Raw genomic sequence first — 25122 nt, 5'->3', positions numbered from 1 at the left:
ACGTACACCAAAAAGTGTAAAACACGTATACAACCCATTCCCATTACAGTACGTAGGACTTGGCCCACCAGGCTCTGCCGACACCCTGGCTTTACATTGCGGTGTCGTGTTTTCAGGTGAGTAGCAACTGCGTCGATTACAGAGGCGAACCCACAAACCTGACATAGATAGTGATCTTCATGATGATTTACATAGAAACGTTATATTTGATAGCACTTCACGTGACTGGACACGGCGCGTTCGACAGTAAAACCATATTCATATCAGAACTACCGTTCCTCTATGTCTAATAACGTAAGATCAACTCTATTAGACTTAATTAGGTCAATAAAACCAACTCCACTAGAATTGATTTAGTCATTGGTTACTATGATTTGACAGGAGACTGGAGTCCGGACCAGACTGGCATGAGCTAAATCCTTGATCCTCTAGATGTAAGTGGCTAGCATGAATAGGGTGGACAGCATATGAAATTGATTCAAAATCCCACCAAGTCTCCTGAAAAAAGCTCACCACAGCCTCAGACTAATCTCAGCGAAGCTATCGCTGGCCAAAGGGATGAAAGTTGTCTCCTCCGGTTTCCGATTGTTGTCGTGAGGCTGAGTCCTGCCACGACGATACAGGATCCTCAGGGATCACTTTGCATTAACCAGTCACAATAGAGTCACGCAGGAAACACTTTACCGAAACTCAAATTCTAGTGACGGAGAATATTTCATCGAAAGTGTCTGTAAAGTCCGGGCCGTCGGGGATTTCCTAATCGAGCATACCACAAACACCGCATTCTATAATACTACTCTGCGTAAACTTTATTCTTACGGCTTACTTTGTCCTATAGCCTCAACCCTACGCTTACTACAACATACGGAAATTGTCTTCAGACTGTGGCGGTTGGCCTTGCTCCTCTATTGAGCATGATGTCATATCTGTGAGCAACCATGTTCCGCTGATACACATGATAAGTTCATAAAGCCTTCAAAGGAGTATCCTTATAGTCTGTGCACGCTGTCAGGAAGCTGGAAGTATCTTCGTACTGAAAAGGATATGGCTTTGAACATCATAAATCACTACGGCCAAGATCATAGGTGCCGATAATATCCTCAGAGAAGTGAGACATGCAGTCCTCACTCTCCAACCCACGAACCCTCTACGAATTGGATTCGTCCCATGCGTTTGACAGCATCGGGGTGGAACCAACGTTCGGGCCGTTCGAAATCGTGATGCTCAGATTTTCTGCACTGAACCCAAAACTGCAATGGAATTTTTCATTTATCGACGAGTTTGTATGGCAGCATAACGGTCAAGAGGTTGTGCCACCCCAGCTTATATGAAATGGCCTCATGTGCGGGGTTGTCGACTGCTACAAACGCTTTTGACTGCAGACCGGATGATATAATCATCATGGACAAGTCGTACTGGGCTTGGGAAGGGAAACGTGTTTGTTTGTTGACTCCGGAGGCGTTGTAGTGGGAGAAGACAGTTATATCAAGACAGTTTTCCCCAACTGTCTCAAATGTCAGGCTCAGAATGCCCCAAGAGAATATTCTTCCTTCCAAGTTCTGTGTAGTCATTATAAGCTCTCAGTCATAGCCCTCAACTGCACCCATTATTATATCTCTCCACAATGGCTTCGTATTACCCAGAAGGCGAATGCTACTTCGTCAGAAGCTCTCTAAGATATGGCCCCCACTGGTCCGCAAACAACCAAAATCTGTTCTATAGAACTGTTCTTCTCGAGTACTACTGGAACGGCTGGCCAGCGACTGGAGTAGCGCAAAGATCTCACCCAAGGTCACGCTGGCAGCATGGTACACCCTCCGGAATTGGAGGCACACGCTTCGGGGACTGGGACAGATTCTGGGTGGGCGAGAGCAGAAACAAGTCCACATGGCCTATGCTAAGGATCCATAGTCATCCCAACAGTCTCAACTGGAACGAGTGTCGGGATCACCAGGGAGGAGGTCCCAGAAAATACATTCTGCGTCCAGTGGAGATCCAGGACAGCAATACCCAGTGGCTATGGATCGATGCTACCATTCCCCTCAGAGCGATCTACTTCCCTGTCGCGTTCAATGCAGACCAAGCCTTCCCCAACCTGTGCACCTATGTCGTTATCGACTTCAGACACAGAGATCGATTTCAGATGTTCAGTGATACTGGGGTCTCGAGGACCATAGTTCCCACCTCTTATAACGGACTTGGCTGGCACGATGGCCTTACCTGGGGTTTCAATATCCCAGACATCATCGCCTATCTTTCCGTCCCACACAAACTGCGCAATCCGGACTACGGATTGTTCAACTCGAAGGCGAGAGGACAAGAGTTGGTTGTGTGGACCAGCTCAGCACCTGCTTGGGCGTCTTCTGTTGGGGTACTGAACCATCCAGATTTCTTCCGCGAGATGGACTTCGCTAGAATTCTTAGCGCCACCTTTGGTGTCGAGATCGGATGGAGACCTTACCAGCACAACCCCTTCCTCAGGGACATGCTCGTCCGTATCACTCAACTAGGCCTGGGCTTCATCCCGGGCGTGGGCCCCATCCTCTCCGTTGCATTCGGAATAGGAGTTCAGCTCCTCACAGATCCAGACTCATTCGGCAGGGACAACATTCTTGACCTCACCTTTGCCGTTCTGGAGAGTGTGATTGACTCAGGCAAGAGAAGTCAGAAGTTTATCGCACCGGATTGGCTTGCCCAGTGTCCGTGCGGCGGTCAGCAGAGAGGTGAGCCTTTGACGGAGCAGCAGAGAGAGGCGCGCAGGAAGTTGGGCGAGGAGATCAACAACCGCCTGACTGCGGAATTGAACGCTCAGCCTGTGATACGCTCTCTTCTGGAGCAAGAGCAGCGTTCTAGTGGACGTGTTGAGGAGGTTCAGGATGAGGCTACGGAGACAACCCAGGACGAGGAAACGGCAGAGGAAGCAGAGGAGAAGCCGGAGGCTGAGGAGTCAGGAAAGAAGCAGGTGACTGAGGAAAATGGTGACAAACATGAGTGAGGTTTACGAAACACAGTCACTTCTCTTTCTAAGTCTGGGTGGATCATTGGGAAACTTTCCACTCATTTCATCTTCTGGGATGGTATTTTGTGATTGTAGTTTGAGAGATTGACATCGCTGAAACAACAGAGGTTTAAGGAAGGGTGAAGACCACAGAAAGCTTCAATCAACCAAAAGATTGCTTTGAGATTGGCAAACATTTAGCTGCTGGACCAGCTTGTCGTGCAGTCACTGCACTGGAAGATACTGCCCAGTTTGATTGAGATTATGCTGTGAGAACCTGTGCGGAGAAAGAAGCGTTTGTGATGTTAGCATGCCGTGCTTCAAAAATCCAGTTGGAGTCATCATTATTGCAGCACCTTACGCGTAGGAACGACGATCACCACAGTGGCGCCAAAGCAGGATAAAAGAGTCTGCTCGTGTTGCATTCTATAGCCTAGCTTGTCACAAAACCTTTCCAACCTATCTAAAGTTGGACAATTATCCTTGTTGAGGTCTTGTGCATGGCCTATCTAAAGCATGAGCTTAATGGGACTCTTCCATGTATTGGCCTGTTACACACCGGTGTAACGTCATAGAATTTAAATGTCAATCAGTCAAACTATCTGAGCATCCATGACTGCTTCTTAAACATCTGACATCCAAGTCCAATTCTTTCAGTCTCATCGTAAATTCGAAGTCCAGTCTTGATTCAACGATTTCTACCACGAACCCCTTGACGAGATCAATCAATATCCGCCAAAACATACGGGAATTGAGAAGGCTTCTCTAGATAACCAAGTTGCACTCGGCGAACCGTTACAATGTTTACGGTCTTGGTCCCTCGATGATATTCCAAGGGATCGAGCACGATACAGAGCTCTTTGAGTTGTGGAACGGCCTCGAGAATGCGAGTAATGAGTTCCGAATGCCACTCTTCCTGTTGGGCAGCAGTGGGCAGCCAGTAGGGCCACTCATTCGGCTCAGAAGTGGCCTGCAGCGGATCGTCTGATTCGTCTCCGCTCAAACTTCGGACGCCATTGTTAAACAATTCACAATCGTATTCCTTACAGAGCCAATATTGCTGGAGCGTAAAAGCGAAACGTCGCAATCGTGGCATCACTTTCAGCTGTGTAACCAGCTTCTCGACGCACTCGTTCTGTTATGCTTGTATTAGTAATAAGTAATACAACGCTGAGCAAGATTGGGGGCTCTCACAAGGTTCGGCCGATATGGTTTCTTGTAGATACGTCCACCACCCGACATAATCATATGAGCATCCACCTGATCAAGAACAATGGCTTCCAGATGCGGAAAGTCACGATTCATTGCCCGAAGGGTGTTGCTGCTCATGCAGGCAAGGGTTCGCCAACGACTCGTGATCGCAGATACATCAGCCCTCAAACCCTTGAGTAAGGGACATGCTGATTTCAAGGCCAAAGGATGTCTCTTTGCAGTGTATCGCGGAAGTTGAGCTGCCTTGACAGTGTTGGGTGCAAATTGGTTTATGATGGCACTGAAGAGCCGCAAGTTCCTGCGACCACAAAAAATGACGGTCTTGGGACCATTCCACTGTGTCATGTTGCCCAATGCCTCAGTAAAGGCAATCTCCCGGGAGTGGTTGCTCCTCACTTGATTATCAAACGAGATCAAATCGATTGAAGACAGCTTGGAAATGAATTCACTGATGACTGCGATTCTGTTTGTCGAAATGTGCGAATCTGTAGATTCCTCGGCGAGACTGTGGGGCTCGAAGCGAATAGTAACAGACCTGAGGTGCAAGATTAGTGAGTGGGTTCAAGAGTCAGATCCTGGAATGAATACTTGAGAGCAGGAAGAATAGTCATCATCAAGGGCTTAAATTCGCCGGAGAGGAAAGACCTCATATCGTGAGCGAGCTTTCTCAGGGTGCCAGAGAATGTGATGCTTTTGAAAAGCCGAAGGAGGAGGACAGATCGAAGACGCTTGGAAACAAATGTAGCAACCCTGAAGGCGACCGAGCCAACATGTGATCCAACCATGAGAAGGACTTCGGTCGGCATCTTTTCCAAGGCGCTCAAGGACGTGGGCGTGATAAGGCTGTGCTTCACGACAGCAGCAGGTTCTTCTAGGGATTCAGTTTCCATGGCTGCAAGAAGCGCGATGTTCAGCTGTTCGGAAAGATGGAAAGGAGAGATGAAGAATGCGGGACTGGGCGCGCGATGAATTTGAAGAAATCAGAAAACAGATAAAAGTCTACTGGGGGGTTGATGAGAGAGTTCTGATGGTCAAAGTAACTGTGAATAAGGGAGAAGAGAGGTACACACTGCCAGTGCCAGTGCCAATATCAATTCAAGCTGGTGTCAGTCTAATGATAATTCACTATCACGGCTGAAGCATGAGCTATGAAAGTAATTACTAGGAACAACGTAAAGCTTTGGTCTGCTAACACAGGTGAGAAGAACACAATATATTTTCTCAATAAGTTCTTCTACTTAAAAGCTGCTACGATGGCCTGATGTGCAAGAAGAAAACATGGCTTCTCATCTTCACGCCACAGGTCAACATGTCTCAGTGGGAACTGGTGCTGTTCAAATGAGTAAAATTGGTGATACCAGTCACGATACACAAAGACAGAAACAATAAATTACCACTTGCTGCAAAAATGGCATTTTCATTCTCAAAGGTCCCCGTCGAAATCGTCAGAGCATCAACTACTACTACGCCACCGGTTCTGTTAACCTACTGAATGTGCAGTGTACCTACATGGCGCAGAAGTTCCTCTCGTAAGCTCCACCTTCACGTCCCTGTTCGAAAGCGCATAGGTTTAGCCTTCTAGAACATTCGGGAACAAGTACTTCTGAGAGAGATCCTCGGAAGACTCTTCAGACATATTCCATGCGCCGTTCGTGAGAGTTGCTCGATAGAACATGGGACACCAAGTTGTAATGCAAACCTCCTCAAGACTTTTTGCATGGGCGGCAAAATAGGTAATCAACAATATGTATACGCCTTCAAGCCCGCGAGCTTCGACGGGCAGCAGACCTTTCTTCAAAACAATGGCCAGTAGCTTCGTCCTGAGGGAATCGAAAAAACTTTCACTGAATTGGGATTCACTGAGAGTGAATGCAAACCGACGTAGCCGCCGCATCTTACGGAGGGATGAAGCGACTTTATCGATCTTTCGGCACTTTAAGGCGTGTCAGCAACCGCGATAGGAGATCAACTAATAACGGAGGGATACTTACCCATCGATACCTATCTCTGTCGTTCATGTGATGCATGTAACGACCGGAACGAGTCTTATCATAAATATTCAATGACTCCAGCTGAGGAAAGTCTTTGCTGATCCTGTGGATAAGCACATCGCTCAAGCTTGTAAGAGCTGAACTATCCGGTCCAAGGAAAGAATATTTGTTAAGACGCAGTGAAGTGAGGTGGGTGCCGCTACGTGCGAGTTCGTCATAGTGGCGGCCTGCGAGAGATGCATGAGGTGCAGCGATTCCCTTTAGGGCACCTGCTTTGAACTTTTCAACTATTTTGCCCATTGTCGATTCTTCGACGTATTTTTTTGAAATAGAGATGCTTAGGACCAGCCCAGTCTGGGCCCTTGCGAATGAAGCTGAGGAATATGTGTGCTTCTTTGCGATTTTGGAGCCAGATATCGAAAACAACGCCGTGGAGACTAGGTGTATCCGCCAAAAACCGCCCGATGGGTATGGTCTTAACTCCATAGCCCAGAAGCCAAGCATTCATTTTGAAGATGTCGTCAAAATTTGTAACTTCAAAGGCCACAAACCTGTGACAAAAATAAGCGAAGAACTTGAATTGCAACCGTAGTGGAGGACACTCACCTCGTGTGATGATGGACCAGATGACGGAATGAAGCTGTCTTGCGGGTATAGTAGGCGTGGAGGCTGTCCGTCAGTTCCTTCATGTTAACAGAAAACTTGAGATGCTTGCAGAGTTTCGGGAGAAAGATTTCGCGAAATTGCTTTGATGTAAGCGTCAATTCCTTGATCTCATGAACAGACAGGTTGTCCCCGATCATGCACAGAATCTCGGTTGGCATGGTCGCGAGTTCGGGGGTTGTGGGTGTTCCCGCCATGGTCGCGATGCTCTGCAAGGCACCACTTGGCAGAGCAGGTAGGCGGATCAAGCGAAGGATCGATTGTTCACATAATCACTTGCGAAGAGAGAAGAGCGTTCAACACCAGCAAGATTGACGCCTCCAAACCTGCACTATGGTGAAGGCTTGTTGTGAATGAAGCGTGGTCTCTGCTGTGAGGCAAGAAAGGAAAACAACATCAGAGGGAAAACCTAAGAGATTAAAAGGTGGAGAGGTGAAGTGAACTTGAGATTTGCGGTTTGATTGATACCAGAGAGTGGTCACTGTGAGCCAGTGAATGATAAGCAATGCCTGCCACTGTCAGCAAATGCAAGTACCCGTGCAAGGCTTCACAACTCGCATAGCAGGGTATATGCAGACATTATTTCTAACAACAAGACCCTATCCGGCATTAAGCCAATCAAACGTATTCAACAACTCAAATCGAAAGTTGAGCCTCCCCGCCAAACCAGAACTGAACTGATCTAGTGATCCAAGATCACTCATCGGATCTATATTATTGAGATGATAATCCAACACGCGCTGAATAATAGTTTTGCAACTTGCGCAGAGATCGCCGTTGGGTGCTGATGGGTGAACCCAGTCCAGGAAACCAACAAGCAAGCTTAGTTGCTGGACAATGCTTGATCGGCTGAGGCGACTGTCCTTGGGATGTTTGCCCTGAAACGTGGGACTGAGGAGTTCCAGGCAGAGAATGCCACCACCCGGTACTGCAAAGGCCATAAGCTACACGAGATGTCAGAGCGTTTCAAAGATAAATGGGACAAAAGACTTACCAGCCACTCCATATCTCGTCGAATATCACGGAACCGATCCTTGTGCATCCAGAACATTAGAGTAAGCGTGATCATCTCATACGAAACCAAAAGAACATCCCCTTCATCCGGACATCCGTATTGAAGGAGTAGCCTTTCCAGCAAGAACATGTTCTGTAGGTGTGTCAACCGGATGAATATCCTTAAAGACACGACATTTGTCTCAACTGGAGGGTCAGAAAGGTCCTTATCATAGGGTCTAATTTCTCCCCGCGGAAGTGGAAGATCGGCGGGGTCGTCGGGATCATAGACCAGGCACTTGGGAAGTTCGGCAATGACATTTAACTGCCGTTGCTTCAGATTTCTGTAGGGGTTAGTGAGCATCCATTGTTGCTGGGAGGGGTAGTGGACACCTGATAGTCTCAACAGTCGCATTGGAGCCAGAACCAAGACTGATGTCAATAATTTCGTTCAGTATCACAGCCATCAAGTAGCCAGCTCGACAGATACTCGAAGGATAAACACCACCTCTCAAGCTCCAGCCACGACTATCAAGCTCAGACACGGCCTTCTCGAGCACAGCACCTCCAGCAAGAAGATCCTCGTCACTTAAATCCAGTGGTGGTGGTGTCGAGCAAAAGCGCGGATTAAGCAGTGGCGGCCTTCCAGTGAAAGCAACGATGGCTTTGTCAAGGTTATAAACTCGACCAAAAAGACGCCGTTTGTGTTCTGAACTCAGCGACGGTTTGTAAGGCCCAGTGAGCTTCTCGGCGTGAACTCCAAGATAAGTCATGACGGAAACGGCATCCGCAAAAGAACCCCAGCAAACCAAACCTGTCGCATTCTGTCAGTATCTGAATACATACAACAAGAAGAGGGCGACTTACTGGCATCCCCGACAATCATCGACTCCATAATCGCCTTTTGGAACAGGAGATCCAATATGATGGCATTTGCCAGAGTGAAATGCCGAGCCAAGTTGATGCTGTGTCTCAAGAACGCCAGAACCGGCTTATTCGCTGTCCCACTTTCCAAGATATGAAACTGGTTACGCTCTATCGGTTCGAAAGACCCTGGTATGCGCCTCAGAACACTCCAGAGCAGCCCTATTGACTCCCATCGTAAATTTGGACCACAAAGCTGGTCGATCCACTCTTGTGAGCTGGTATCAATGTCTTGGAATGGTTGTGCTGTATTATTGCAAATTTGCTGCGCGATGAGCTCAAGATTGATCTTCGGTCGGTCCAACCTTGACCCGAAAGTTTTCTCCAACGAGTTGATGACACCTGGAACAGTTAAGTTCGACCATAATCTGTTCTCATTTTTCGTTCCTTGTGCAATCATCTGTTCGTAAGAGGGCCCGAAAACGCAGCCGAGAAGTGCAAGGCATGACTGCTTTATCGACGGCGGAAGCTCCTGAAAACGTATTGTCTTGTTTGACTGAGAACACGGGGTACATGCCTCCTGGGAGTCAAGGTCAGATGAGTCAAGTTGTGAGAGGCAGTTCTTGGCCTCTTCGAAGATCTCGTTATGACCTGCTCGACCAAAGAATGGGGGCGTAGGGACCGGCGTTTCCATGGGCTCTTTGTTTTATAACCCTGGCAGGTGATTTGCTTGAAGTAAAAGCCTTTCGTGTTACCGAGGAGTCTAAAGTGAAGGCAACTTGGTCGAAGAATGTTAGGATGTCTTGGGCGAAGGAAGATGGCCAAAATGAGGCTCAGTAGTCTCTAGACTGATTAAACAACAGTTACATTTAACTTAAAAGTAAGTTGAATCGAAAGCATGAACTGGTTAAACACTGACATATGATGAGCACCGAATGCTGACGCGGGGCGACGTTGGATCCTGCAACACGTCACTTGCATTTACACGCTATATGGATTTATCGAGTTCCAATGCCAAGTCCCTTATCCCTGCACCACTGCTGAGCCTCCTCTGACTCAATACCCAGTAATGCAATATTTCCTTCGTCATCTCTTGACTCAATATCCGCTCCCATCTGAAGAAGATACTTAGCAGTTGAGTAATCTCCCATCCGAACCGCCTGCACAAGAGCTGTCTGCCCTTCAGAGTTGCGCGCCTCGAGATCTGCACCGAAATGCAAGAGGATCGTGATACATGCTTTGACCCTAGCAGTCAGAGACTCATCGCTATCAACATCAATCGCTTCGACTCCCTCTTTCACGAACTGCTGCCATGGAATGATATCATTTCGAGGTGTTTCAGCGAACTCCGTCCCATTAACCTCGTTCGCGCAGTGCAATGCTGTATCTCCATCGGTTCGACTCACCGTATTCGGAAGAGCTCCGTGGGTGAGTAACAGCAGGGCAAGAAGAGGTTCCCTCAACGAAACAGCGATTTGCAGCGGGGGTAGGTAATTGTAAATATTAGGATCGGCGCCGAGGTTCAACAGTGCTATGACAGAGTCATAGTTCAGCACAGATACCGCCAACTCGAGAGGTGAACCAAGAGCAATACCCTCATTCTCATTGCCTGACATATATCTCCCATTGATCAGAGTTTGACCTGAAGTGGGGTCTTCCGAGACCTCTTCAACAGCCCTACAGAGAAGCGATAGCAGAGACGCAGTCCCACTTACAGGACTGTCCTTGATGGTATTGCGAGTCCCAGTTATGACAACGGATGAGAAGAGCTCTTGGTCAGCAAGAGGCTTGATATCAGCCCCCAGAGATATTAGAAGTCGTACACAGTCAATACTTCCAGTCTCGGCTGCACGCTCTATGGGCGTATCTCCGTAGTCAGATTTTGTGTCCGGATGCATGCTGAAACCGCGGACAAGATCTATGGTTCCATTAGCACAAAAGCTTTCCATTGATGTTGATCTTTACCTTGTATTATTTCTTCCCGGCAATAGTCCGCTGCAACATGCAAGATTGTGAAGCCGCCCTTCTTTTGAGCTAAAAGTTTCCTGTCCGATTTCAAAGCCGCGACGAGTTTGTCTCTCTCGTCGTTGACTACCATAGAAAATAGCTCATCCTCTGCCGCACCATCAAACTCGAGATTGTATATTATCCTCTCGTCCATGAACGACTTGGCGAATGAGTACAGAATGGCATGGTCAAGAAGCTCAACCGAAACCCGCTCTAATCCATCAAGGAAAGCATTCCTTCTCGCATTATTGGGATTGTGCCCGAAGAAGATTATGCAAATCGCAGTCTTCAACCATACTCTCTTCTGCTCACTTGTCACCGAGCAATCAAATCCATCAACAAGGCCATGAAAAGTAGCCTGGATCTGCGCAGCATCAGACCCTGCCTGTGCTGCGAGAGTCTCATATTCAAGTGCCTTTGCAGCACTTGGAGGGCAGCCAAACCCCCGACTGTGACAATTCGAGAGGACAAGCGCAAGGTCTGCAACCTCTGGGCTACCATCTGCTGCGGAAGAATATCTATGTTCGAAATCTTCTAGAAGGAGTGACTGAACCGCTTCTGGGATTTGGCCGAGTCGGAATGGGTCAAACTATACGTTGTTAACTGGCTATCAAGGGTAAACTGGGAGCGAGGGATCAATGTACCTTGCCAAATTGCCGCTTTTGAAGACCGTGACCCATACTAGACACCATCTTTGGTCTAAAAACTGGACTGGTTGTTTCAATGGAGGTACCAGACCTGGTACTATTAGTCTGTGGTATGAAGATATTACTCAAACTAAGCTGGTTAGAAACCCTTCTAGCATCGCGATTGAGACAAAAATGTGACTTGCCTATGAGGCGTTTTGAAAACGGAGTGCATATGGGCCATTCTGATATTTCGCTCATTTGGGTGTTGGCGCAACAGCTCTGCCATTGCAGCCCAGATTTGAAACCACAACAGATCGTGGGGCCGGAGGTCAAGTCCGTGAAGACTTTCGGGAGCTACTTTATGAATCTAATATCGTTAGGAGGTGAGTGTTCGCATTTACGGGATGGTGTGCTTACGGAATGGAAGTCTAGTACATATACGATGATCTGCTCATACAAGAAGATACTGGCGTCTTGATTCAGCTTCCAATCTTGGACCGTCATCGTATCTGCATCATGTTCGCCCTCCTCATCATATGGCAGTATTGAGAAGAGCGAGTATGCCATGACAAGCCCGAAAGAATACAGGTCCCTTGTTATCGTCTTGCGAAAGGCTCGCAGCTCTTCTGGGGCATCCGGCATACATTCCTGAAAGGCCAGAATGTCAGTCTTGGTCAGACCAAAGGAATTCTAATAGCTTAGCAAGAACAGGCTCAACGTACTGGGGCATTCCAATACGGGGTTCCTCCGATCTTATACTCGATGTCAGTAAAAGGGCTGCAGAACCCAAAGTCAGATAATTTTGCCACCAAACGATCTTTCGTTCGGAATAAGAGGATGTTATCAGGCTTCAAGTCGCCGTGGACAATTTTCATTGCATGTAACATAGTAACTCCCTCGGCAACGTCAGTCAGTAGATCAAACATCATTCCCTGTTCCTTGAGACCGAGAGGATACCGAGAGCTTTTTACCAAATCTCTCAACTGCGGCGTCGTCGGATCTGCCAGTTCGACGATCATTGCGGGTCGATAACTGCTGATACCCCCATCAGAAGTGACGGCATCCCAGCTTATTCCAAGGAGCTCAACGAAGTTCGGATGGGCTTTGCACCAGGGATGATTCATTACTCTCATTTCCCTGAGAAGAGACTTCAGGAGGCCCGAGTATTTCTGGGAATGGGCCTCATGCTGAGACTGGCCCAAGGCAATTCCAAGGTTGACTCGCTTTACTGCGACGGCTTTGTTCTTGGACTTCCAGAGACATTTGAACACGGTCATAGTTGTACCGGAACCGATAGCTGCACCATCATTGAGATCTTCTAGATCAGCAGCTTCGCAGATCGGTAGACCAGTTGTGTGGAGTTGTTGGGCAAAAGTCGTCAAGTCCTCAATTGGACCAGGGTCTGGCGCCTCGGCTGTTACTCGAGCAAGAGCCAGTTCGGCATAATCTGCAACTGGGTCGGACTCCCAGCCAGGATGGCTGAAAGTGAAATAAGAATTATATTGAAAGCCGGAAGACATATTTCAATCCTTCCAATCAGGTTGAGTTAGAAATGCTGAGATTGGAAGCCCATCTCAAACGAGGCTCCGAAGATATTCGGAAGTGGTGGTACTTGACATGCATGTCAGCTCAAACCCGACGTATCAAGTCGCTTGTTTCAACCCATTAATCAGCACATGCGTTGTCCGTGAGGCTGAAAATGGCGACACCTGGGTAGATAGCTAGCTCCCAGGAATCCTTCTCTTCCGGTCATCGTTCCAAAGATCATTATTAAGATGGAAGTTCTTGGTGCAATAGTCGGTTGTACATCCCTTGCCCTTGATATTTTCAACTTCGCGACAGCCGAGTTGGAGGGCCGCGGCATCGATTCACTGGTCCTCTCCCTGAAGCACGATGTAGCTCTTCTGAAGGACTTTGCACGCATATTCAACGCTGCAGCACAATCCGAACAGATACCTCTGACCGATAAATTCCTTCTCAACGAAATCTGCCTTGCACTCCAACCCAGTCTTGCTCGAATTCACTCTACTATCGTCCGGCGCAAAATGTCAGCGCTCACGGCTTCGCCCGCAAGGAAGGCGGTTGATAAAGTCCACGGTTTCTTGTACGGAAAGGCCGAGATGCAAGGTATCAGCAAAGACCTGTTTCAGTGGACTGAAAGGTACCACGTTCGATTTGGCTTACTTCCTGTTGGCCTGCAGACCCGTCTACTTGCGCAAGGAACCGATGAGAGCTTGCCTGGAGACATCAAAGCACTGCGTGAGACTTTCAGACGCCTGACAGACCGGAGTCGGAGTACTGTTGTGGATGGGCTGCGCAAGTCAGAGGGGATGGTCACACTGCGTCCGGGAAGGCCTTCCTCGCGCATGTTTGCTACCATGAACCAAAGGACCGTCATAGTCGAGTTCAAAGAACACAGTTTGAGCCCTTCAGTGACGTATATGAGCGATTTCGAAACCGATGTTGCCGCTCTAGCAAAACTACTTAGTGGAACCGATCCACTCCTCTGCCGGACTCTAAAAGGAGAAGGCTATTTTCATCAGCCAAGTCGCAGCGCATTCGCTTTCATATACCAGGTCCCCAAGTTGGTGGTGATTCCAGACGACGTGACGAGACCTACGACACTTCTTGATCTCATCATGGCCACACGCCCAGCTCTCAGCAAGCCGGGTCAGATTGAGCTCATCCCACCAAAGCATGCGCTCGAACAGCGCTTCGAGCTTGCGAGGAAGATCACGTCAGCTGTCATGTATGTGCATGTAATGCAGTACGTGCACAAGTCTATCCAAACATCCAACATTGTCATGTTTGCAAAGAACGATTCGTCTCCAGCGAATACAGAACAGTTCCCTAAAGCCCTTGGTGAACCTTTTCTGTGTGGCTTTGAGACATCGCGCTACGACAGGGGAGCAAGCGATGGGCAAGGCGATGTGGAATGGGGCTACAACATCTACCGACACCCCAAACGTCAAGGTCTACATCCTCAGTCACGATATACCATGAACCATGACCTCTACAGCCTTGGCGTTGTACTCCTTGAATTGGGTCTATGGAGACCGTTGACAGCTATGGGGCTGAGAGACCCTAATAGTGTCAATGGGAGTGTGAGAGATCATCTGAAGAAGTTGGCCATGTCAGGGTTGCCAATTATGATGGGAACGAAGTATCGTGATGTTGTCTTGTTTTGCTTGGATATTGACGGCGATGGTCAGATTAGCAACTCAACTGCTGTAGAAGAGGTACTGAAGAAGGTTGAGGAGTTGGCTATCGGTATGCAATAAGGGAAATTTCATTTCACAATATATATTTAACCAATACATAGCCTAAATCATTCCTTTCATCCTCGCATTTAAGCTTAAAAACTCCAACCTCGCACGTTTGGACCGGAAATACGGGATAACACCAGAATGAAACCTCCGATCTCTTACATGTGGATACCTGTGACCTCAGACGATGTGTAATCTTACGCTTGCATCTCGTTGCGAGAAAAGCGACGGAACCGAGGAATGCGAGCTGTTGAAACTCGACGGACCAATCGGGCTTTTCGGGAATGCGAGCTTATCAAGTTTTATCTACGCATCGTTAGCCTGTGCTGACGATGCCAAGATTTACGCGTTTAGAACGAGATTGAGCTTGATTGATGTCTTTCTTTATCCTCTTGTAAACTTTCAAATTTAACGCTTATTTAGAGTTAGGCTACCATGTGTACTGACAAGCCAAGTGATGTTGCAGTGATGTCTGAAGAGTATTGTCTTGATGTGAAAAGAGACTCATGAATTGAAGGATTAAACGCCAAGATATCGATTTGCACCTCGCTTATTCTCATGTCTTGGCTCTCCAACTGCGCCCTGTAATCAAACCCACAATTCCATTCCTCCCCGTAAATATCTGCGGAATATTCTCCATGGGCTGCCCCACGGAGAACGTGCTCTAGAAATCACCATGTTTTTAAATCCGGCTCGTCCTCCCTAATCATTAGACAACTGGTTCCTCAAGATTCTTCCCCAGATTGAGGGTGAAAGCCTCAAAATGTCGTACAACGGTACAAACTATCCACCGCCGACTTACGAAACCTGCTCCGATGGAATCTCCGAACGATGTCCTGCTGAGTTGTCACTCTACGGCGACACTTTTACATTAGGCGCCTGCGTTTTCTTCGTCGTGGCCCACGCGCTGGCGCTTATACCCCAACTGTACTTCGGTATCAAGGCGCGAACATGGTCGTATACACTATGGCTTGCGATCGGGACGATATTTGAACTCATCGGCTACAGCGGCCGTATCGTCATGAGTTCAAACCCCTGGGTCTACAACGCTTTCGTCATCCAACTCGTTCTCCTCATTCTCGGCCCAACACTAGTCGCTGCTGCTATCTCGATCACCTTTAAACATCTTGTTCTATGGTACGGTCGAGAGTACAGTTTCATCAAGCCTGTCCTATACCCCTGGGTTTTCGTCGGCACGGATTTCTTTTCTATTGTTATCCAAGCTGCTGGCGGCGGTGTTTCTTCAGCAGCCACTAATGGAGACAACAATGACCAGGGTATGCTTGATGTGGGATCTGGACTTCTTGTTGCTGGTGTTGTCTTCCAGATGGCCAATATGATCTTCTGTGGGGGTCTGATGATGATTTATATCTGGAGAAGACACAAGGCCATCAAGAATGGTGCTGCTGTCAGGGCTGGGGATAAGACTGCTACGGAGAGTGAATCGTCGACCAATGGAAACGCCAAGGTCATCAGAGCAAGTGACAAGAAGACCAAGATCTTTGTGTACGCTTTGACCGTTGCTTACATCGCCATTATCATCCGTTGCATCTACCGGTAAGCCCCCTTCAGATCTGCCCTTTACTTTTTGTACTAATGTTGTCCAGTATCCCTGAAATGCAGATGGGTTGGGGCAGCACCCTCATGCAAAACGAAACAACCTTCTTGATTCTCGATGGAGCCATGATTCTCATTGCCGTATGGACTTTGACGATATTCCATCCTTACTTCTTCTTCCCTTTCCTCGGCAAGAAGCACAAGAAGGAGATGGATGCTGAGAAGTCTAGAGCAGAGGGTCCAGATGCGCCTGTGATGGAGGAGAACGCTCAACGATAAACTATCAAGCGTGAATTGGGTTTAGTATATTGGGAGCACATGTGTGTTGGATGAACTTTTCATTTAGGATGGGACAGACGGCATACCCTAGCTCGGGATAGAATTTCTTTAGGGAGGATATAGAACTTGGCAGATTTAGCTTCAACTGCGCTCGAGCTCCACCGTGACCACTCTTCTTTGACAGTTTGACTTAATGACACATTGATACGCTAAGTCAACCATTAGTCACTAGATAAGAGATATCACTCAGGTCATGGCTCAGTTGAAGTTGGTAACAAAGGGAATGCATTAAGTTTACTAGATATCAGGACTAACTAGTAGTTAAGCTGTCCTCTCCACGCCCCATCTCCTCTTCAGCTCCCAAGCCGCTAGGCAAAGAGCTCCTACGACCCAGCAATATCTCAACACCCTATGACACGAAACCCCCACCGGCACCAAGTGCAACGGCAGGAATCCCTGGCATCAGTACTTAGAAAGGTCAATCACAACCTTGTTATCATAAGCCCACTGCTTATACTTCTCAACCTCAGCCAACGCCTTGGCAGCCTCCTCCTCCGACTTGGCAGCCTCAGAATCGGCACGAGCCTTCGCATCACGGATCTCCTTGTCCTTCGCCGCATGATTCTTGGCAGTCTCCTGTAGTTCCTTAATCCTCTGCTGAGCACGGGCAAGTTCATCTTGAAGATCCTTGACAGAGTTCTCAAGATCTCGCTTCTGTCCTTCAAGAGTGATGTTGGCCTTGGCGAGCTTCTCATTCTCGCTGGTCTTGACTGTAACCTCGGCACGGAGCTGTGCGATAGTAGTCTCGAGAGTGATGATGATCTTCTGGAGGTTGCTGATAGTAGCGCCCTGCTCAGCGATCTGAGCATCCTTGTGGGCGATCTCAGCTTGGAGCTTGGAGCACTGCTCTTGGGAGGCCTTAAGATCAGCGCGAGTCTTCTCAAGGACCTTGAGAGCCTCGGCATCCTTGAGCTTGTCGTCAGAAATGACCTTGTTGAGTCTGGCAATCTCCTTCTGGAAGCCTTCACCGTCCTTCAGGGCCTTATCGAGAGCCTCCTGAAGCTTCTGGGACTTAGCGATAGCGGCATCGCGGTCAATAGTGAGATCACCCTTGGTCTTGTTGATGTTTTCGATCTCAATCTTGAGAGCTTTGATCTGCTCAAGGGAGAAGTGATAATCGGCATCGAGGGCGGCGAAGCGCTAAGAATTGTGAGCATGTGTCGAAAGATGGAGGAAGGAGTTGAACTTACATCCTGAGCATACTTGGCTAGGTAACCGCACTGGTCGACGTATGCAGCAGTGTGTGCGAGGGTCTCAAGGAGGTCCTTGGGGAATGGAAGAGGGCACACGAGACGAGGGAGCGAAGCTTGGGGCTGGGGGAGATAAAGCTCACACTCGCTCTTCGTGGGAGGAGGTCGAGGAGGGTTAAAGTCACTGTTGCAAGTTAGAAAGCTACCATACGCCGAGTGGGGTGCATACTGAGAGTGAGTTGATCGCTCAATAATGGCAGAGCGAATCATGTCACCGACGTCCTCGCTGTGAGCACCCTCTGTTACCCAAACATCAAGCTGGTCCTTCTTACCATCCCAAGTGCACTTGATATCATAGTAAGACTTGTACGAGAACTTGACAGTATCAGTTCCAAGCCCAGTGACATTCCTCTGAACCTCCGCTCGGAACGACGGCTCCTTCGTCTTGCCGTTCGAAGCCTTGGTCCATTGCCAAGTTGAAATAATAGGCTTGCCCTCACCAAATCCATCAGGGACAATGAAGATGGCATGCTCGTCTCGCGCAAAGTTCATCCACTTGAACTTTCCAGTCCAAATGCGAGTAGTGCCAGTGAGCTCCTTATCAGACTTCCACTCACGCTTGAGTGGCATGGGATCACTGACACCGCCCTGGGGATTTCTCATGACGATGCTGATGTTCTCGTAACCGCCCTTTGTGGTGACAGTGAAACTGTACCAGGAGCCCTTGAGGACAAAGGTTACATCAGTAGCACTGGTCTGTGTGACTGAGTCGACGCTTATGGTCTGGAAGACGTTTCCGTTCTTGACACCTTTGGCATCGACTGTCCATTTCCAGAAGAGATAGACGCTGTCGCCGACGCGGACTGGGCCGTTGGGGAGGACGACGACAAAGGTCTCGTCCTTGGCGTACGTCCACCAGTTCATTTTTCCTTGGTAAACAAACATCTTGAATAGAAGTTATTGGGTTGAAGAGTGGTTGTGTTGTGAAGTGAGTGGGTGATGATGGAGTGAATAAGAAGTATCGTCTCTAGGCGCAGACTGACCTTTTATACATCTTCTCACTCTCTTCCATCTCATACTACATGCTTCTTTTCACTCTCCTTCTCATGTACAAGACAATACATTGCTGATCATGAACATCCCCTTCCATTGGAATGCAGTCACAAGGCATGTCGCAAGCTGATGTCCTCGCCATAGCCAATTGTCGTCACATACAGCGACCGTCTTCTGCATGATTTTGCTAGTTTCGAGTTGCGGCTTAGCTAGCGGTCAATTTCGCAAGTTACAACCCCTCATTGGCAAGACACGGTCGATGTAATGGGAGAAGATTTGCATCTGAGCTGCAGCTGAGCTGAATCCTTGTTTGACAGCGTTAGCTTAGTGGTCAGCTACGCCACAAAAATGCTTTTCAGAGATGACTGTCTCTATGTACTCCAACATTGGTAGCCATCAGCCAGTTATCAATTTTAGAAAGGTTTTTAATGTGAAGCATGTCTGGGTGGGAGTCTAATAAGAACCTGAGAAATTTGTATTTTGAATGACCGATCGTATTCGGGAGTCTGCATGTCTTATTCACCCTTGCGCAAGCCCGTGTCTCGGAGTTCCGTCATGACAAGCTATGTTATTTAGTCCTTACGGATCGCTGCGGGCCGAAGCGTTCCATAGTTAGGGCCAACTGCTTATAATTACGCTCCTCAGCATCAAGAAGCACGGCACAGCTACACTAAAAGGGCCGCCTACAATTGCACTGCAAATACACGCTGTACATGGACCAAAATGGCAATATAGGCTGGCTGATGGTCTCAATGAGGCCTACGAGCGGGGACATCTGCCGGACAGGCCGCGTCGTTACTGAGGGGGTGGCTCTCGTGGCTTGCAGGGCAGCCCACCATAGGTCAATTCGAATACGGAGACTGGATTGTCATTGACTTCGAGAGACATATTGCGTAGAATATCTCTTACCGAGATTGATGAGGTAGACACGGGCTGAGCCATGTAATATTATAGTCGCAGATCATCACTCGATATCTACCTTCACATCCAAATATTCTCTTCTAACTTCAACTATTGAACTTTGTATGATCTATGAGCCGTGCTACACTCACCGGTACTGATGATTATCCACTCACAGCATGTGATATTCACATGTGCCTACTGTCTTCTCAAGAGCTGTCTGCAACTCTACGAAAACAGAGTATCATCAACCTTGATCGACGCACAGCTAAGACAAAGGGACCCTTGATCGAGGTCGTAATCTCATCTGGAACCTACAGCATCCGATACGGGGATATACCCTGATGAGTAATTAATAGGAATGTGACATGGAACTTATCTTGCAGAATGATATCAAACAAGACCGAAAGCAAACAGAACTTGATTCAGATCTCGCTTATCCAGTTGGAAAAGGATATACCCATTCCGAGCCGACTGAAGCTCGTACCCGGTCATATTTCATGCAGATGTCGCAGATGAGATCTCATCGTATTTCTCTAAAACTGGTATAGCCTTGAATTTAAACTTTACAGTACTTTGTTCTCTCTTTCTGCCTTGCAACACTAACCCAAGCTTGGTTGATTCTCTTAGACTGAAGCTCGATACAATACAATTACCATCCATCCAAACTTGCAAGCTTTTGACTTTTTAACTGGATACATACTTGGCGAAGCGGTGAGGCAGGTGATTGTTTCAAAACGCCGCATACTTGCATCACTTACCGCTCGGCAGAGAGAGATGGAGGCGAAGGCGGGGGAGCCAAAGCAAAGACCGAAACACGGCACAATGTCTCACAAGTTAGCCCTGCTTGATGCAAGATTAACTTTTCTTGGCTAATCTTGTTCCAGGGTCTTCTTTTCGCTCCCGGTAAGAGGGAACTTCCGGATGTATGACGAAGGGTAAAGTGGCAAAAGCATACCCTCACCACGACAGCCAACTTGAAGCCTTGCTTTTACTTCACGATTAGACGTATTTCAAGATTGATGTTGTTTTATTTTGTTCACTTGCATATTGTCCTGTTGAAGTAGATGAGATCTACCGCTAATCAGTGTAAATCACTGACATCAATACTGTTGCTTCGGGCTCAAATCTCCATTAGACAAGGGTGATCCACTCCAACTCACGTCCCTGTTGAAGGGCTTCCCCATCCATGATCCCGTGAACAAACACCTGTCCGACATAACCAAAGACCCCATCATCAAGTGGCCTTAGAATAAACGGCATGTTCCCCCCAAGCAAAACACACAAAACATCTCCTACTCGCACATCTACTCTAGCATGACCAACCAAATCCGTTTCTGTATGAAAGGTCTGATATTGGAACACAGAAAGTTGAGATCTGGGATCCCAAAGAGAGTTAACCATTGCCTCGAAACCAGCTCTTGTGCGAGGTCTGCTGTAATCTCGAGGTTTGTTGGAGAAAACGATGAACATGTCACGCATTAGTTCGCACCAGCCGACTTCCTCGTATGATCCAAGGCAGCAGACGCGAGGATCTCGATCTTGGTACCAGGCAGAGAAAATCTCGTCCTTTGTATCCGTATTGTAAATCGGCCCCTCGGCTTTGGTGACCTTATCAATGACAATGCCTTGCTGTTCGAGTCTCGAATCGATAAGTGAAAACCTGCTAGTTGGTCCGTTCCTGCCCCCAGCTTGGTACCAATTGTACATGTAAAGCCACCCAAACTCTTGGTCCAGGTTCTCATAGGTCTCCAGAAAGGACGATCCATAGTCGGGACACCAGGAAGGCAAAGTCGCTGATCGTGTTTCAGCATGCTCCGCAATCCGAACCAAAGGCCCAAGATTATTTGACTCCTGAATAAGCGAGCGCACAACATACTTGAACGCCGTCTCGTAAGGAATAGTGTAGTCAGCCAAGACCTTACTCCCTAGACCAATGTAGGCGTACACGCAATCTCTCCGATCAGATGCATGGCGGAACCTGAACATTTCCAACGCCATCCTGACCAAAATATCTTTATCAGATTCTTCCTGTAGGACGCGAAACTCTTCGATACAGTCCCAGAACTTGTAGAGTACATCATGGCACTGAGGATTCGTGACACAGCATCCATTCCGGTCATGGCTCACTGACATGAGATGCGCACGCTTGACTTGTGATAGTGGTAGCTGCATCGTTCCGCAGTACAGAGTTGCCTTCTTGGGAAGTACCGCTTCTTACACGGTCCATGCTCGTTGCCATCACGAAAGATCCAGCAAAGCAGCGAGGGCATCTGATTCCTCTCTTGCCATGGACTGTGCATGCTCTTGAGAATTCCAGTGGCGGTCGGCAGCCAATGATCTGACTAATTCAAATGCTGTTGCCGCAGTCTCCTGTAGAATGGAATTTGCGCCGGTGTCGCCGTCGCCAGAAAATTCCCCGAGCCACAATGTGCCTTCTGTCGTGGATGAATAAATGTTTCTCATCAGTCCAACCTGATGAGTCCTTTCAGCCGTATCGGCTTGGTTGATACAAAGCGCATCCGCCCAAACATACCGCGTTTTGTCGACGATTCGTAACCGCCGGAGTGCATTATACAAGTTTCTGGTGGCCGTAGCCTCTTGGCCATCGACTTCAATGACGTGGCAGATATATGGATCACCCCAAGAGTAGGACAACGCCTCGTAACATGGGTTGTCATATAGGGACATAGTATGCAGGGTGCAGCGAACAGGGTCACCATACTGACCTGGCAAAATGTGCAGTATCCGTATCTGGCGTTTCGCGAGGTCAAGAGGTTGATATTTAGGGGCACAGAACAGCGGTATCTTATGGGTGACATTACCGAGCACTTCTTCGTTGTTAGTGTTGACCTGCATGTTGCTTGACAACACAGAGCAACACAAAGTCATGACAGAAAGTGGCTGGCAGAATGGAAATCAGTTTCCATTTGTGGTGGGGTTTGCTGCATAATATCGTACCCCGGTCATTTCAACTTAACCAGATGATTGGGCGGCTTATCCAAGCCAACGTGCTAACGTGACTGGACAAGGTGAGATCTGTTAGGCTAAGCGCATCACCCTGGGTTTTGAGGTCCATTCTCGTTTTGCAAATGTGCTTGCATCGCCTCGGCTTCTGATTGCTGCTCTAGTTGTCGCCATTGATCTCCATTGCCTGGGTAGTGGTGATAGTGGTGAAAATGATGATGGACATGGTGATGATGGTGATGGTGAATTGTCTGTTGAGTAGACGTTGGTACTGCTGGTACTTGAAATTGTTCAGTAAATGACTGGGGCAATGGGTTCGATTCGTCTGTTGGTCCTGGGGCCGTCCAGTTCTTCGGGGTTGGTGGGTTGCCAGTCATTCCTAGCCACATAGTCTGATCCGTGGGAGAAGTCCCAGGTGGCAGCATTGTACCCAGTGATGACCAAGTAGAGGGCGATGGCATGAAGGATTCGTTCGTAGTATTTTGATGTTGCTGCGCTTGGGGCGGTTTCGGAGGCTGAGGCCATGGTTTGGGGTCGCTTTGTGTCTGGGTCGCGATGTTCGAGGAAAGATCGGGAACGGGTGCGGTATTTGCTGGGGCAGCACCTGGGGCAGATACGTCATTCGGCGTTTCTGTTTCGTCACTTGGATCGGATTCTCTCAATGGCGATGGGGAAGGGCCTGTGAAGGTGTCGAAAAAGGCTGAGTCGAGAAAGCTGGATCCCATTTGATCGTGGCCGATATCGGTATCCATTGGAAAGTGCATCAAGTCACTCGTGCTTCCATGGTTCTCAATGCCGAGATTTGGATTATGAGCCGCCGGTGATATCCCATTATCGAATGGGGACATCTGAGATGAGGATGATGGGGTAGTGCCTTGAGATCTGCTCTGTCGGTTATGCGACAGTCGTGAGAGCGTACGCCATCGATTACGACAGGTTAGGGGAGGTCTTCCAGGTATCCTTGATGAGATGGCGACCCATCGATGACCCAACGCTGCTACACCTTGTCGTAGAAGGTTATCTTCCTCGGCAGTCCAGTCGCTTAAACGGTTTTTGGCGGATGGGTTCAAGATATCATTATATCTCTTAGAACATTGATCGTCCTTCCGTCCAGGGATGAGAAGCGCTAAAATTCGTTAGACTATGTAGTAATTGCAGAAGTAATGCGTTTACCAATTTCATTCCAAAGCGGTCCAAGTCGAGCATAAGCCGAGAGTAAGATTTCATCCTCTTGAGATGTCCATCGACCCTTGCGCAACGACGGATCCAGTGAGTGAAGCCATCTTTTTCGACAATCCTTAGCAGGCAGTTAGTCCCCATCTTCTCCAAAGTCATCTCCTCTGGCAGTGAGCGCGCATCATGCAGGCCAATGATCGCGTTGAGGCGCGTGCGGAGGTGGCGACTTACCTTTGCCGTCCGGCCCTCCAGGCCAGATGCTATGTCTTTCCATCTACCCTCAGACCCCCTACTAGCACCAAAGTGCCCAACAAGAGTCCTCAGAGTCGCATCCTCGGCTGGTGTCCAGGGTCGTCGATGCTTAGGTGTATTGGCGGGGGGAGACTGTGGAGAGGTCTCTTGACCTGACATGGAGGTGCGCGCGACGATGGATGATCGGAATTGAGAATGCGCTCATACAAAGACAGGCATCACGTTTCCATAGAGCAAGACAGGACGTTGCGGACGTTGTGACTGAGAGTTGCGGATGTCGTTGTTGATGATTGAATGTTCAAGATTGGTCCGGCCGTTGAGGTTCCGTTTTTCCGTGGCTTATCGGAACCCGACAGCCGGGGAAGTGGATGGTCAAGCCACACACCGCCACAACAGATCTTTGGAGCCTACCCGGCAGGTGAGAAAATATGCATGGCGAATTTGCCCTCCCACTGCCATGTTCTATGCTAATTCACCAATTCCTACTGAATAGAAGGACAGTTTATAACCTGCACTCTGCGATACTGCAGAGTATGGGTTCTTTTAATATGTGATTAATGATAAGAAAGATAGGCTTGTCATAATACCGAATTTAGATATTGATTAGACATTTGGAAAACTGGTTCTTATCATCACCTATCGCACTGGATTATTAACATAAAGATATAAAATAAGATAAGTGTATGTTCTATAGTCTTCTTATTTCGCGTTTAATTATTTATCAGATCTTGTTTATTTAGAGGAACTAGTTCTGGTTGTATTGTTGCTGGTGTACGAGGCGCTTCCCAACTTAACGAATCCCGTAAGGAGGCGATTCGGATAGGCAGTCCTCGACGATAGAAAGTAACAGACTAACCTTCTTGCAGCTTCGTAGGTAGACGATTGGCCATTCATGGCAAAGTAACTCCTCGGACCGACAAAGCCGTTGTTTTTCGGTGACAAATAGACCGTTTTAGAAAAGGATCAAGTCCAGACTGGTCTTCCAAATCCCCGATTCTCTGGGCACCCGGAAAGGAAGCTCCAGATCTTCTTGATGATAGTAACACAGTCTATCTGTCACAGGCA

The 25122-nt window shown here is 48.1% G+C and overlaps 8 protein-coding genes across 8 annotated transcripts; 3 read left to right on the top strand and 5 right to left on the bottom strand.

The window, feature by feature from the left end:
- Window positions 1-1624: 1624 nt before the first annotated feature.
- FOBCDRAFT_206071 (uncharacterized protein) lies at window positions 1625-2995 on the top strand (the record flags this gene model as incomplete). Its single annotated transcript, XM_031189564.2, has 1 exon — window positions 1625-2995. One exon carries the CDS (start codon window positions 1625-1627, stop codon window positions 2993-2995), a length of 1371 nt encoding a protein of 456 aa, XP_031033549.2.
- Window positions 2996-3719: 724 nt separating this feature from the next.
- Window positions 3720-7061, bottom strand: FOBCDRAFT_252761 (uncharacterized protein; the record flags this gene model as incomplete). Its single annotated transcript, XM_059611010.1, has 9 exons — window positions 3720-4133; window positions 4193-4745; window positions 4799-5058; window positions 5373-5398; window positions 5720-5760; window positions 5812-6143; window positions 6202-6470; window positions 6517-6752; window positions 6808-7061. 9 exons carry the CDS (start codon window positions 7059-7061, stop codon window positions 3720-3722), a joined length of 2385 nt encoding a protein of 794 aa, XP_059465769.1.
- A 229-nt stretch (window positions 7062-7290) lies between these two features.
- Window positions 7291-9630, bottom strand: FOBCDRAFT_230803 (uncharacterized protein). The gene is made up of 4 exons (XM_059609846.1): window positions 8725-9630; window positions 8251-8671; window positions 7859-8201; window positions 7291-7808 (listed from the first exon to the last, which is right to left on the bottom strand). The coding sequence occupies exons 1-4, from the start codon at window positions 9413-9415 to the stop codon at window positions 7464-7466; spliced, it is 1800 nt and encodes a 599-aa protein (XP_059467823.1). The 5' UTR covers window positions 9416-9630; the 3' UTR covers window positions 7291-7463.
- An 89-nt stretch (window positions 9631-9719) lies between these two features.
- FOBCDRAFT_189048 (uncharacterized protein) lies at window positions 9720-12877 on the bottom strand (the record flags this gene model as incomplete). Its single annotated transcript, XM_059608671.1, has 6 exons — window positions 9720-10639; window positions 10687-11177; window positions 11282-11286; window positions 11373-11480; window positions 11775-12047; window positions 12080-12877. 6 exons carry the CDS (start codon window positions 12875-12877, stop codon window positions 9720-9722), a joined length of 2595 nt encoding a protein of 864 aa, XP_059467822.1.
- A 255-nt stretch (window positions 12878-13132) lies between these two features.
- Window positions 13133-14638, top strand: FOBCDRAFT_206066 (uncharacterized protein; the record flags this gene model as incomplete). The annotated part of the gene is made up of 1 exon (XM_031189559.2): window positions 13133-14638. The coding sequence occupies one exon, from the start codon at window positions 13133-13135 to the stop codon at window positions 14636-14638; it is 1506 nt and encodes a 501-aa protein (XP_031033544.2).
- Window positions 14639-15301: 663 nt separating this feature from the next.
- Window positions 15302-16649, top strand: FOBCDRAFT_51088 (RTA1 like protein-domain-containing protein). The gene is made up of 2 exons (XM_031189558.3): window positions 15302-16180; window positions 16231-16649. The coding sequence occupies exons 1-2, from the start codon at window positions 15387-15389 to the stop codon at window positions 16457-16459; spliced, it is 1023 nt and encodes a 340-aa protein (XP_031033543.2). The 5' UTR covers window positions 15302-15386; the 3' UTR covers window positions 16460-16649.
- Window positions 16650-16778: 129 nt separating this feature from the next.
- On the bottom strand, window positions 16779-18654 carry FOBCDRAFT_167504 (uncharacterized protein; the record flags this gene model as incomplete). The annotated part of the gene is made up of 3 exons (XM_031189557.3): window positions 16779-17659; window positions 17710-17893; window positions 17939-18654. 3 exons carry the CDS (start codon window positions 18652-18654, stop codon window positions 16922-16924), a joined length of 1638 nt encoding a protein of 545 aa, XP_031033542.2. The 3' UTR covers window positions 16779-16921.
- A 2142-nt stretch (window positions 18655-20796) lies between these two features.
- On the bottom strand, window positions 20797-24344 carry FOBCDRAFT_252756 (heterokaryon incompatibility protein-domain-containing protein; the record flags this gene model as incomplete). Its single annotated transcript, XM_059611009.1, has 7 exons — window positions 24037-24344; window positions 23803-23926; window positions 22933-23755; window positions 22854-22880; window positions 22682-22784; window positions 21908-22386; window positions 20797-21787 (listed from the first exon to the last, which is right to left on the bottom strand). The coding sequence occupies exons 1-7, from the start codon at window positions 24214-24216 to the stop codon at window positions 20797-20799; spliced, it is 2727 nt and encodes a 908-aa protein (XP_059467821.1). The 5' UTR covers window positions 24217-24344.
- Between the last annotated feature and the right edge of the window lie 778 nt (window positions 24345-25122).

Source organism: Fusarium oxysporum, chromosome IX (genome assembly GCF_013085055.1).
Source record: "Fusarium oxysporum Fo47 chromosome IX, complete sequence".
NCBI classification, from domain to species: Eukaryota; Fungi; Ascomycota; class Sordariomycetes; order Hypocreales; family Nectriaceae; genus Fusarium; species Fusarium oxysporum.
The sequence above is the reverse complement of the archived record's forward strand: the minus strand, read 5'-3'. Positions and strand labels throughout refer to the sequence as shown.

Coding starts and splice junctions, on each gene's coding strand:
- FOBCDRAFT_230803 (XM_059609846.1), bottom strand. CDS start 9,415: ATGGAAACGCCGGTCCCTACGCCCCCATTCTTTGGTCGAGCAGGTCAT. Junction 8,202..8,250: donor GCGACTGTTGAGACTATCAG/GTGTCCACTACC, acceptor TAACCCCTACAG/AAATCTGAAGCAACGGCAGT. Junction 7,809..7,858: donor GACGAGATATGGAGTGGCTG/GTAAGTCTTTTG, acceptor CATCTCGTGTAG/CTTATGGCCTTTGCAGTACC.
- FOBCDRAFT_51088 (XM_031189558.3), top strand. CDS start 15,387: ATGTCGTACAACGGTACAAACTATCCACCGCCGACTTACGAAACCTGC. Junction 16,181..16,230: donor ATCATCCGTTGCATCTACCG/GTAAGCCCCCTT, acceptor AATGTTGTCCAG/TATCCCTGAAATGCAGATGG.